This window comes from Limulus polyphemus, unplaced genomic scaffold (genome assembly GCF_000517525.1).
Source record: "Limulus polyphemus unplaced genomic scaffold, Limulus_polyphemus-2.1.2 Scaffold620, whole genome shotgun sequence".
In the NCBI taxonomy this organism is placed as follows: domain Eukaryota; kingdom Metazoa; phylum Arthropoda; class Merostomata; order Xiphosura; family Limulidae; genus Limulus; species Limulus polyphemus.
In genome coordinates this window covers 288,485-303,395 of record NW_013666230.1, presented here as the reverse complement: position 1 = coordinate 303,395, position 14,911 = coordinate 288,485, and the positions used below count along the sequence as shown (strand labels likewise).

Genomic DNA, 14,911 nt, shown 5'->3' with positions numbered 1-14,911 from the left:
GTAATGTCCAATGAGAATCCACTGAAGTTAAATGATTTGTAATGTTCGAACTTTGTAAAGGTTCCTGGTCAAATATCTGAAGTTTTCCGATTTATAAGCGCTACAACAATCACAGTTATAGCTTTCAAAGTTTATAGCACACTGACTATAGCAAACTAATAATAGATACTCTTTTTTTTTTGGCGCGTCGCGTTGGTTCTAATTCTAGAAAATTCAGAATACATAACAATGCTGAACTACATTTAAGCATTTACGTACACACATATATTGTTGATTCTTACTCTCGAGAACCTTCTACAACTTTGAATAATGGGCGGGAGTTTCGCAATACATATTTAACAGTATATGTTACGTATATTTCTAAATACAAATTTAATCTAAACAACATCGAAATTAAGATAAATATATAATAACAAATTCGTTACATATAAAACAGGCATAATTAGAACACTCTTCCCAAAAAAATTTTAGATACAAATATTTCATTAGTGAATGTACTTGAAACGGAAACTATGTTGTATACGAACATCAGTCAAACACCCGTAATGTAATGAGATTGCAGGAAAATAAACGTGCTCTGTATTTCCAAGAACCAATTGCTTTCGAGTAATACACGACAACTGGCTACCTCTTTGACAGATTGCATTCTTGAATAATCACCATCTCGTATTCAATAATCAGTCAATAGTTTTTGTATTTAGCAATAAAACATGATCTCATTGTTATTTCTGACAAACTTGGAAGTGAAAGCTTTAGAATTATTTTCATTTAACTTGTATTAACCCTAAAAGATGGCAATACGTGTGAGTGGAAATGGTGTTGTATGAAATGCCTGATTAGGGGTCTACAAGAGTTGTAACTTTATTCTTGTTTCTGTAGTGAACAGTTGTTACTTCAAGTTGATATCTCCTAATATATTTAGTATTATTTATACAACTGATTTTTTTGTGATATCTGTTGTGAATAATTTCACTACATTATATATATATAAATATATTATAATGTGTGTGAATGTGTGTATTTAGATTTTATAAACGACCATTTTTAAATAAATAGGGATGACCTGTAAAATAATCAATATTACAATTCAACATTGAAAAGATAATGTTGATTTGTATAATAGTGAATATGATTTTACTTAATGTTAAAATCCATTTTGAAAAAAATTCAGAGTCTATTGTAAGTATTTACTCAGTATTCTGTGACAAACGAAGTTATGTTTCATATCATTAACTTTTGCTGTTTATGAGTTACAACCATAAAATACTTACCTGTTTATTTATAATAGTTTTTATATAAAATGATATATTTCATAATGAACTAAGTTTACTGTCAGTTCATGCTGTGAAATAGAAATACATCATTAGAATTTTATTGTTCGTGTTTTGAAACATAATGGAACCTACAAAAACAAAACCAAAACTTATTGCATCATAATTTGTAGCCCCCCCCCCCCGCTGACTAAACGGTAAGTTTGGGGGCTTATAATGCTAAAAAAATGGGTTTTGATACTATTGGAGGTCACAGTACAGTTAATCCACGGTGTAACTTTGCGCTTAATAACAAACAAGTAAGCAGCACAACTTGTATAGCTCTGGGGGAGATTATGTTTAACATTAAGGGCATCACAAGTGTCCTTGGCTGCTGATCTTATGCTCAATATGATTAATACATAATTATTCTGTACTGTCAACACACACAACTTCCTCTCTATTGATTTGTTTTCCAGAAAAATGGTCAACTATTTCTGGAAGACTCATTATATATATATATATATTTTTTTTTTTAGGTTGAACGTCATTTAAAGTTGTTGAACATTCTGAGTTTCTACTACCATTCGGCATATGAATATAAAATCTGACTTCAGAGAGGGCTAAGGTGAAGTGCTACAATAATCCATACATCGACTTGATGAAGATCTGCACTCAGCTGGAAATGTCGTAACAAAACTTTCTAGATAAATGCAAGTCCATTAACAACGCCTTTCAAGTAATCCCATAATGTAAATGCAAAATAAGAAATAACTGGAACATTTATTGAATTAAATTGCTAACTCATCAGCGCAATTCACATATTTTAAAATTTCAGACTGAGTATTATTATAATAATTCAAAGTATTTTTTATGAAATTTATGGTTATCAAATTCTTGGATCAAAAGTGTGTTTGACAAATGATTTCCAGCTTTCAACTAATCGTTTGAAATATAGATAGAGGTTTAACGTACCTTAAATATGGATCAAAACTTCAAGAAAACTTTTCGTACATTTGAATAACAAAAATGCGTATTTCAGAAATTAATTTTGTTCATCTCGTTCCATTGATAAAAATCTGTAGTAACATAAACCTTCCTGACCTAATTGATTATCCGAAGCAAGAAAAGCTTCCCACACTATTTATTTTGATCTCTGCACTGACCTAGTTTGTTGAAAGTTGCTTTTACGTCACTATGTAAATCTACTCCTGTATGTCAAGAAAAAACAAACATCCCGACTTCATTGCAAACAGATCTGCAAGATCGATGATTCAGTTACATGATAAAGCAACAACAACAAAAAAGCGTGTCAGCAAGTATACCAAAGCTCCCCAGGATCTTACATAAAAGTATTCCATAAAGAAGGTCATGCACATAGAAGAAGACATCTTTAACTTCAAAATATAAACCATATTTAACGTATACATGTCAGAATTTATCATTATGAATGGCAAAAACGTCACTGACTAAAGTGATTATATAACAGAATATTTCAATAAGTCCTTCGGTATGACACTGAACAAATGGTGCAACTTCTGCATTAATGTTAGGAAAGAATTATTTATGATTATTAAATCTAAAAGGATCTGCACTCTAACTTGAAGATGGAATCAATTAGAGTGTTCTAATTTTTAAACTGGAACATTTTAAAAAGAATCTTTATCCTCAAATGTGTGAAATCCGAGTTTTATGTAATTACAAGGTGAGTTAAGGTAGTTCTTTTGTTAAAAGTGTGAATATGTATATATATATATACTGCCCTAATTTAGCAGTGAAAGACTAAAGGGAATGCAGCTAATCATCACCATTCACTGCCAACTCTTGGGCTACTCTTTTACCAACGAATAGTGGGATTAACCGGAACATTAGAACGCCCTCACTGCTGAAAGGGCGAGCATATTTGGTAGGACCCGCGACCCTCAGATTGCAAGACAAACACCCTAACCATCTGGTCATTCCGGGCCAAGTATTTTATTATTTTAATTTTCATTAATGCTGTAATACAGTTTTCTTCTATGATAAAATGATATAATTGATTATAGGATTATTTATGGAAATATTTATTTTCTATGTGTTAACTGAAACAGCTTAGGTTAACGACAACAGCAACAACGAAAAACAATTAAAGGATTTTGTAATAATATTGGTACGACTAGACAAACCCACTATTACAGAATAACGCTAGTCATTCCCTTTGTCCATCATTTTGCGAATCTGACTTCTGATAAACCATCATGTAACCTTAGGTGCAAATGATTGATCATTCAATCTATGCAACATATATAGTAGTCTTAAAACAGTCTTGTCTCAGTTGCTATTTCAAAGTGAGTTACACACATAGTTTAAAGTGTTCGAAACTATTCATGAGCAGCGTCTAAATGTTTTATGTGGAGAGTAATCAAAGATAGATGCCTAGTGGTACAATCGTTCGACCCCCTTCCCTTCCCGAAAAAGGCATACCATGACCCACAACACAATAAACGACATATATCAATAGCAGGATAATATCTGTCGCTTCTGTTTCGCCACATTAATAGGGTGCCTGCTCCAAACTGAATCAGATGTTCGCAACCGTAATTGGACTGCTGTCAATATTCAGCCAGCTAGAAAGAAACTTCACAAAACGGATTTGTGTACCAGACACCCAGTGAATATTCTCACGGCACGGCACAGAACAGCTCGCCTGCGGCAATGACGTCAAGAACTCGACCAACGATATCAAAAGCCATATTTCTTCTAAAGATGAGTTGCGCTCCACCAAGCAGCTAGATAATAGGCGTACACTCATATAGAGAAGATCCAGAGTCAGATTCTACCCCATTTTCAATAACACAACCAATATGTCGGCAGTGGAAATATAATGCAGACATAGAAAAGAAAAGGTTGAAGTACCGACTTTTACAATCTGTGAAATGATACTATTAATACCTCACATTACAGGAATAACATCCTATTACCTTTCGAACTATTATCAGTTAATACAATTACCCCTGACTTCAGCCTTATGGATGATAACACCCATTCTCATAATGGTAAACTGGTTGACACATTTCTTGAAGCAGAGTAGATTGACTGACAGCAATAGTCTGTGCGACACCTGATTTCAGTCACATTGATCATGTGACGTTTTGGTAAATGTCAAGTGCTGCTTCCAGACATTAAAATTTACTGGAAACAGCTGTTTCAGAAAAATGGCTTATGATACCTCAGAACCTTATCTATTGGCTATATTTTAAGCATGTAACAATAATGTTGACTGCCTCTGTTGTTCTCGGCTATTGTAAACTGAATGGCAAATCATTTGCAGTTCAAATCACTTGACGGGTCACCAGGTATCTAAGTTGCATAAATATGGATTGATGAGTGAGGTCGACATTTATTTATATTGTAAAAATTGTTTTGTCTGGTTGTAATTAAAATATCATAAGTTCCAGTCATAATTTAAGCGGTATATACAGTTTATGATTATTGTTAAGTTTATCTTTCATTTGGTATACACTATCTTATGATAATCATCAAATTAATGAACTAAAAATAGTTATTCTTATGGAAGAAAATAACCTTAAAAATTATATTATAGTTTTCTTACACAGTAGCGATGTTTGGAAACAAGTAGCGTGGCTGTGACTGTTTCTGTGACTCAGGGCACGGTAGCTTGGACTACAGCATATTTTTATGTCTTTAGTCTTCTGATTGAGGAAAAATATCAAGCATGTAACAACTACATGTATTCTGTAACTTCCTTTAGATCAAATTAACGATGTGTTAGAGCTTAGTAATGTTAGTTTAAAGATAAAATGATCATATTTATTATCTTCAATCAGAGATAGTAGGAAAGATGAATTTTTTCAACCGTTTTCGTCCACAAGAGAGATAAGGGCTAAATTAGTCTGATTTTTTTGTGCGTGCTTGCTTATTTCCACGCTCGAAGATGTGAATCGTAAAACGGAAACTCGCCAACTTTCAAATGTTTTTTTAGACTGTTGTTTCGGTAAGCATTCAAATTTCCCCTTCCCAGCATACGTTAACATAAAAGACTAATTCTTTGCTTGCTGTTCAGAGACGACGCAACCTATCAGTGCTATAAGAATATGACAAATAAGACAGCAAAATAAGGAAACAGCTTCTACCACAATCACCAATTTAAAAACAAAGCTGAAATAAATGTAAACGAAGTTTATGACTGTGGTAGAAACATGAGAATTTATTCCTAGAAGAGTTCTGAAAATATAAGATGTAAATATAAAAAATACAGGATTTATGTCAAGAAGAGTAAATAAATGCAAGCTGTATTTGTAAAAAGTACATGGTTTATGAAAGAACAGTCCATGCTCTATGTTAAAAAAAAGTACACAAATACAACGATTGAAATGTAACGCATGATGGAAATTTAAATGTTTTTCGAAGGGAAAATGCTTTAACGTAGCTGAGAGGTTAAACGATTAAATTAGCTGAGAAACAAAAATTAGCATGGATATAAGAATGATCTTATCACATTAAATAAGTCATAAACGTACACGAATTTGAAATGAATAAAGATGTTGGAAATTACCAATGCAGAAATCAATAGTTACTATTCAACAACAGATACAAGTAACGTGAGTATCAAGGAACATAGTTTAACCAAAATGTTCTCTCGTTGCAGAAAGGAATAAAATCTATTCAACAACAGATACTATTAACGTGAGTTTCAGGAACATAGTTTAACCAAAATGTTCTCTCATTGCAGAAAGGAATAATATCTATTCAGCAGCAGATACAAGTGACGTGAGTATCAAGGAACATATTTTAACCAAAATGTTCTCTCATTGCAGAAAGGAATAATATCTATTCAGCAGCAGATACAAGTGACGTGAGTATCAAGGAACATAGTTTAACCAAAATGTTCTCTTGCTAAACAAGTATTCACGTTTGCATGCATTGTCACTTAATTCCATTATAAATCATAAATATTCTGATCAAACCTCACGATATCTCAGTGAATTAATAAGATAAGTTTCATGCATATTAAAACACCTGTTTATTGCTTTTTTTCGACATTCTAAATTAATTAGTGCAATGGCGTTTGAGGACATTCTAACCCAACTAGTTTAGTTTTGTCCCCTACTCTTGTGTTTTTCACAACAGACAGTTGCCGACCATTTCAGTTTACTCATTATGAATACTCTGCCCAAATAATCTATCAAAGAAAACCAATTCAGAGTATCTTACAGGACACTCGGATACTCAGAATAATTTGAACAAAATTTAATCATATTATATTTCTTATGATATAATTCATGTAAAATTGACCAAATAATAGTTGTTTTCGTAAACAAAATACACAAAAATGATAAAATATTTATTCTTATGTGAAATAACATACATATCAGGTGACTGAATTATATACTGGTGTTTATTTATGACTAGCAAAGTACAAGGCGTTGCTCGGATGAAAATGGCTTTAAATATCTTGAGCTGTTTTGATTAAATCAAGCATATTAATCGTGATTTTTTTGCAAAACAAAATCAAAATGATTTCTTTACCTAACTAAACATTTTGATTAAAAATCAGGGAAAATAATAATGTGCGAAAACAATAAAATTAGCTAAAGCTATTTCAATCAAAGCAAAGCCGGGTACATTGCTCCTGCTTCTTGGATGTGCTTTGCATGACATTTTAAGTTTCCCAGACAAAATTATCTACCTTTTATTGTCCTGATTTCTGCTGTGTTGTCAAATGCCATTTGTGGCGTATTCTGACTTTATTATCGTTCAATTTAATGAAGAATTAATTCATTCTCTTGTCGATGCAACACAACGTAAATGAAAATTTGCCAATACCAAACGTTTTTGTAAAGTCATCGGATAGATGATTCTTGCGAGTACACGCAAGCAAAGCAAAAGATATTGCTGAAATAAGCTTACTTAGTTGGTGGAGTGTGTGCGCATGTTCGAGAGAAAGCACCAGCCTTTTTCGGTTGAGAGGAGGTATATATGATAAGAAGAAAGAATAAGGAAGTGAAAGAGCACAAATGAAAGCTCCACAAAGTTTTTAAATCATTTTGACACATAATTGATCACGGGTAGAATGATTAGGATATAGTATCTTTCTTGAGAAGGTGTTGGTTGAGGAGAAATAAACAAAGAAAAGGTTGATGCTAGACTGTAAAACTAGCTTTACTGCACGATTTTAAAATCTTGAGGGAAAAAAGTAAAATTTTTTCGTTTGTTTGTAAGTAAGCACAAAGCTACACAATGGGCCATCTGTGTTTGCCCACCACAGGTATCGGAACCCGGTTTCTAGCATTGTAATTCCGAATACATACCGTTGTGCCACTGGGATGGGGGCACATTTTTCGTTAAATTTCTTTTAACTAAAATACATACAGATGAATAGATAGTGATGTATTATTTTTGTATTAGTAAAAAATTTATATTTAGAAAGAATATTGATAACTGGATTATACAAGCATTTATCTTTTTGCATGTGAGTTAATTCACAGTTTTTATCAGTTATGGATTTTTAAATGTTAATTATGATATAAAAACAATCTCAATACATACTAAAAAAATAAACATGAAACAGTACATATGTTTTACCTACTCAAAGCTCGAGTATATAGCTTGAAAGAACAATACACACATATACATATATAGATAGAAAGGGAGAGAAAGAGTAAGATGATAATATTTGTTAAACTTTAGAAGCAGGCTGTGTGATAAGCACATGTGGTATATTAACATATACCCGTAGATAAAATGAATTTTGTAATATAGTTAATACGGAAATGTATTGTGAAAAGTGACGGTTTTAGAAACTAAATATAAAATTTTCCTTTTTGACTGTAGTTAGTACAACAAATGAAATTTTTATAATCTCTATGACTGTAGTAAGTACAACAAATGAAATGTTTATACAGTCCATATTTAATACGCACAAACTCATTAATATTGATTGATTGGCTGTTTCAAACAACCGGCAACAGGCTTGGTATGGCACTATTTAACAGTGAAGATGAAGCGCAACAACCCTTTTCCTGGATCCTGAACTCAGCTGTTTAGAACCCGGCACCAAAACAGGTCAATATATTCTTTGATGAAGCGATGGTTGCTTAGTAACATCCACGTGACTGGTTCTCATTCGATGTATGCAGTACAAGGTCTGGTAATATGCTAGTCTTCTTCAGTTACCCTCGTCTGCTGTGCTAGGAAGTTATTGTAATTTCTTAAAGCAATAAGAAACTTACGTTACAAAATTACTTCAATGTATGTAAATGACTAATGAAGCTAACTTAATTTATTATTGATTGCTTTAGATAGTTATATTGGTAGTATTTGGTTACGTTGTAATTTTTATTTGTATTGGAACTTGAGTAAATCTGATGTCCTCGTGTATCTCACAAGGATGACAAGAGGGCAGATATTATGATGTAAAGAAGAAACTGCAAAACCACAGATCGTTTACCATTTTCTTCCATATTGGCTGAACAAAAGACAAATTTTGGTTACTGTGTAATAAATAACACACATTCCGCATGCCCCAAACAGTGTTCATGTCAAACAGAATGAACTATCGTAATGAACTGAACGTTGACAAAATTATTGAGCAACTGTTGTCCGTAAGAAACTCATTGGAAAAACAGGTGGGTGTCAGACGTAAGTACGTATGTGTTTAGTAATAGTTATTGGTTTTGACATAGTATTATATACAAATATAAAAGGTTGTAAAGGTGTGAATTAGTCTATGAAGTTTTCCTATTACGTTCGTCGTTGTATTGTACTATTTTATTCAACATCGACAATTACGTTGGTTCATATAAAAAGGAATTAAAGAAAATCAAGATCATTCACGTTGAATGACGTTAAAATTCATTTGAAATAAAATACACCCGGAAAAGGGCAAATTTACTGCCTACTGCCTTCTTAAATGACTATAAAGTTAAAAATAATAAAACTGAATATAAATGGTGTTTTTAAACCCAAGAATTTCATCGTAATAATAAACGTCTTGTCTTAACTAAGGTGATCAACAAACCACAAGAATATATGCAAATTGATTCTTAATTTGGTTTAACTACTATCGAAAGTACGACCAAAATATGAGTAAATTAATCTAAATAAGAATAAAAGCCAAATAATCAACATGTAAGGATTGATGAAGATGTAGAATAAACATTAATTTAAATAAAGAGGCCTAGCAGATCGTTATTTTACTATGCGATTAAAAAAAAGTAGAGAGCAAGACACTCTTGGGTAAATATTATTTTACTTAACACGACAGGCATTTACAAAACTTTCATGTTTGCTTGTTCTATTTGGATTATAACGACTTTCTCATGTTATTATCGAATTTAACATGTAATCTGAATAATTTAACATTGTTCCGAAAATGCATTTACTAGACCATGATAATACAAATACAGGGGTAGATAAACTTATTAAAATAAAGAGTGTGGATCAGATAAAAACAAGATAAACTTCCACTGATCACACTGCACTAGAAGACACAAATATATCCCTCCACTTTGAAATTAGAGTTAACCTATAGAAGTATATTAAACTTAAACTAGAACAAGTTTTACTTATACAGAGACGTGACGGACATTTTAAGAACCTATATGTCTGGTTCAGATAAACCATTGAAAATCAGAATCAGATGTACACCTAGACTCGGTTTAACTGGAAGGCGAGATAAGCAACTGCCTATGGCGGAAAAATCAATTAAAGTTTATATGTTAATTTAATTTTCAATAGAATCGACTATCTCGCTTTTCATATACTTGTCGTTTCTTACTGACCTGGAAACTGTCTTCATAGATTTGTAAGATAATCAAATTAAATATGAAACAAGTTTCTACCAAATTCAATAAATTAGACCATAGAGAAACACTTCACAGCTTTGGAACTAAAAAAGTGAGAAGAATCATGTTATTTTAAATGCAAAACAGTTTAAAGTAAGAAACAGGTAAGCCTATTAAAGGAAAAGTTTACTAGAAATGACAACACTTTGTTTATGTACAGTTATACAAAATGTATATTTACTGATGATAATAGTAAAGGAGATTTATGGTGGACGAAAATTGTAAATCTTGCCTAGGGTGACAAAATACATAAAGCTGGTCTTGTATTAATGCATATACAGCTAGAATAATGAAAATTAGCATTTGTTCAAAATCCAGGGAAATGATGGAGATCAAAATGTCGGGAGTTAGTATAAGCTCAAAAATCAGAACCAAGATTAAAGATTTAAATATTAGCAGCGAGCATTAACTCAAAGATCAGAAGCGTGTTAAAATTTTGGAAGTGGAAATTAGCTCAAGAACAACTCGGTATCCATAATAATGTGATTGTTAGATTGCGGAAATATCATTGGCTCAAATATCAGGAACTGTTAAAGATCAGAATGACAGATTTTTAATTTAGCTGAAAAAGTAAGGAAAATATTACGATTACAATGGCTGACACTATAGTTTAAAAATAATGAAGTTGGTAAGGATTAGAAGGTTGTAATTTATCATATAAATATTCAAAAATTAGAAATATTCTAATTAATAGTGCAAAAAAGAAATAACACTAGTTTGTTGTTGCCTACTTGTACAGTTTAGAAAATGTATTTTTCTTGTACACATCTCTTCCCCATATAATGTTTTCCTCCATTTGTTATATGCGGTAAGACATTCCATGAAATAGAAAGACGTTAGTAGAACGAGGAAATAATATACTAACTTAAAAAACATACCTAGTAACATAGTTTGAGTAAAATGCGCAGTGCAGTTATACTGTTTGTTTGTGTTATAACAAATGCACCTTGAGCTATCTGGTGTGTTCACCGCGGGAAATCGAGCTCCGGATTTTAGCGTTGTAAGCCCGCAGACTTATTGCTGTCCTACCGGGGAACACAGTAATATCAACCAAATAAGATGGATATGTTGCTGATTAATTTAACTTTAAATTGTTTTTTATAGCTCCTTTTCCAAACTTTTACAGATAAATATAATGTTTAGGATTGAAAAAGAAAAACTCCTAATCCAGTGGAAAGCAACAATAAACACAGAAATACAAGAAATAATGGTAAAGGCCGAGCAATAAAAAGCAACTGCAAAGCAAAACATCCTAGTTGACTCTTGGATTAATTACTTCTATTTAAGGAGCTTGAACGACGTCGAGCCATCTGGGAAAGATACAAGCACGTTTGGAAAGAGTAGAAGTAAAAAAAGTTATACGTATATGCTCTGTAAGCCTCGTATAACCTGGTGATTAAGGTGCTAGACTCCAATTTCAACAAACATGCTCACCCTTTCAGCCGTGGTGGCGTTATAATGTGACGGTAAATCCCCTTATTCGTTGATAAAAGAGTAGCCCAAGAGTTAGTGGTGTTGATTAACTGCCTTCTTTCTAGTCTATAACTTCAAAATTAGAAACAGCTAGCGCAAATAGCACTCGTGTAACTTTGCACGAAATTCAAACCAAGCAAGTCTAAAACTGCTCTTGCAGAAACAAATGATTGACACTGGTCATTAACGTACAAGTTGTAGCAGGTAAAATATGATTTATAAATAAATGTATCAGAATAAAATTTGCCAAAGTGTTAGGTAAAATATTTGAACATTTTATTTTAAGGATATGTAGATTTGGTTATAGATTTGCTCTGAGTTAAAATGAGTTTATAGAACTTGAACTTGATAACAATATTCAACAAATTTTGAGCATTAGATTTATGGAGATTTAAATATTTCACAGATAGACACGCTAACCACTTGCCAACGCCTGGCTCAAACTTGAATTCATTTGACTGGTGAATAATCAACCTTTCAAGTTATAGCATTTTATACGCAATTTCAGATGATCTTAATAGGCGGGCGTTGCCAAGTGGTTATCGTACTGGACTATAAATCTCAGACTCTATAGTTGGCGTCCTATTGCCGCAAAATCCCACTATTAGATTAGAGTAGCTCAAGAGTTAGCGGTGGATGGAGTTAACTAGCTGCCTTCCCTCTGATTTATCAATTCAAATTTAGGGATGCCTAATGTAAATAGTCCTTGAATAACTTTATGCGAGTATCCGAAACAAACAAAGAATCTAACGGAAAGAGTATTAACTCAACAACATGTTCTAACATACTGGGTGATTTACTATATTTTTACATTCAGTTCAGTGTGAAATATCTCATTTTATAGGATTTTCTTACAAGTTTTATTGCCATGAGCATGAAATAAGAAATATTTATTTTTATGGGTTTGAAGCCTCAAGAAACATAATGCATAGTGTTTTGCTGCTCGTGGCAATAACCGTTTACAATTTACCAGTTTTTAGAATTTTAGGCCAAAGGTATAGATAAAAATATTTTAAAATCAAACTTAAATAAACGTCATGTTCATTTAGTCTGGTTGATATTTCTGCATATTACTTGAACTGTGTTTGCATATAGAATGCTTAGAAAATTAAAGGAAATTAGAGCACAAAATATTTTTTATATTTCAGCTGTTTATTAAATATTTCGCCCCCCAGTGGCACAGCGGTATGTCAGTGGACTTACATGCACTACAAACCGGGTTTCGATACCCGTGGTGGGCAGAGCACAGATAGTCCATTGTGTAGTTTTGTGCTTAACTTCAAACAAACAAACAATTAAATATTTAATTTAATATTATTATTAAAGTTAAGCTTCGAGCATATTTTATGAGACCCATTTATTTACTTAATACAGTTAATGAATGCGTTTTATTGTCAATATTGTGCCATCATTATCATGATTTGTAGCTTATGGGAGTCTACGGACTTATACTTCTAGAAACCGGGTTTCGATACTCGTGGTGGGTAGAGCACAGATAGCCCTTTGTGTAGTTTTGTGCTTAATAACAAACAAACGAACTTATAGGATCACTCAATCCTAACTATTAATTAATACGAATTTTGTATACTTAGGTACTAATTACTAACCTATATGTTTCGGCTACTCATTTGCTGGCGTTTTCAGGGAAGTCCTAACAAGACTATTTTTGTATTACTAGTGTAAGAGATTCGTTTCTGGATGTTCTTGGTGAAAGTATGGTGCGTTATACATTCGTTTACACATGTTTTTGTGTTTGTCGAGTTTTTGTAAGTTGAACGACAACAGCTCGCCAGTGTCATATGAATATGTAGCAACATTAACCGAGTTTGAGATGATCACCAAAACAGCAAATGACGAACTCCATAGAAAATGAGGATACTGTGTTTCCCGGGGGGGGGGGTATGCACAATGCGCTGAACAATACATGCACTCTTACATAACAACAGATAACGTAGACAACATCGGAATAGCTTTCTAAAGTACCGCTTCTTCCCGTATTACATCTACGCCCGTTTAATGTGTTTTTACACATATATATAAATCATGTATATATATATACCAAGTAAAAATATATCCGACCAATAAGCTTATTGATGCCTGACCACTACCTTAGTGTTACAGATCTAAAAGTGATTTTGTTACGAAAAACAACAAAAACACCACATAGCTTTTAATCCATCAATCAGCTTTTTTCCCACATGGTTAGATCTACCCTTAATCGATAACCAATAATACCCACGAGCTCACTGTCTGCTGCAAAGCTTGCGCTCGTTGTATGTGTGTATGGGTGTGCTGTGAAAAACTTGGCAGTTCTGATATTTTTTATCATACAACAATGATAAAGACTTAATGTCAAAATCATGTTGAAAATCTTTGAGGCTGAGGAAGACAAACTTTTGTCTTGACGTTGTCTAACAAAAGTTCACAATATAATTATTAAGGTGATACTTATGTGCTGGGATTAAATACGGGATTTAATGGTTGTTCAAAAGAGTATTAGCCGAAGCCAAAACATAAAGTTTACTTTTTTCTTACGCTTATTTTCTAAAAATCACAGGACTAAAAAAATATATTGAAACTTCAGTTTGAAACGGTTTTTTAAAATACTATTTAATATGAGGCACCTTACTATATTAACTTCTATAGTGAAATAAGTATTCCTTCCAACAAAACAAATAGAATACTGTGACCTAATTGAATTAAATGGAAACGATGTTGGCTAAACTTTCTGATAACATACTACTGCAAGCGATTTTTTTTCCCTAAGAGTTCGTGGTTTTCTCTTTTTAAACGCACTTTATTCTTAGGTTAAAATTCTAGACATAAAGGCAGTTTGATAACATTCGTGAACGGTACTCATATGATATATACTCAATAATATTCTACAAGGATTATTTATGTACACGTTGTGTGTTCACTTTTCAAAATTATCTTTAATAAGCTAGAATTGACATTAACCATTTGAAAAACTTAACATTTTCGTTATTCCACGATAACGATCTCAACGTAAAACTTGCGGAATAAACATTAGTTAAACACTAAACAAAAACAATAAAATCATTTTTTAAACTCAGAAATTTTATGATTTCTTAATCTGAAAACTCCTGTTCTTTTATATATGCTATAATAATAGTTCTGATTATTAGTATCTTTTAATTTTGTTATTATTCCCGCACAACTAGAGAAAATTGAATTAGAATTCTCAAAATATATTTGTAAGAAAAGCACCATCAAAAAAATAACTGTTAATATTTTCATTATACTTGCAAATAACGGTTACATTAGTTAACCTATCTGTGATTTTACCTTGAACCAGTTTCTGCTGGTTCAAAACAAATGATT

General features: G+C 32.3%; 1 protein-coding gene across 2 annotated transcripts in view; it reads left to right on the top strand.

Moving 5' to 3' along the window:
* Positions 1 to 8,449: 8,449 nt before the first annotated feature.
* The window catches only part of LOC106459509 (serine/threonine-protein phosphatase alpha-3 isoform-like), a 49,880-nt gene continuing 43,418 nt past the window's right edge, over positions 8,450 to 14,911 (top strand). For both annotated transcript variants that reach the window (XM_022386018.1, XM_022386017.1), the window contains exon 1: positions 8,450 to 8,878. In XM_022386018.1, the coding sequence (XP_022241726.1) occupies positions 8,771 to 8,878 (108 nt within the window). In that variant the 5' untranslated portion in view covers positions 8,450 to 8,770. The remainder of the gene's footprint in view (positions 8,879 to 14,911) is intronic.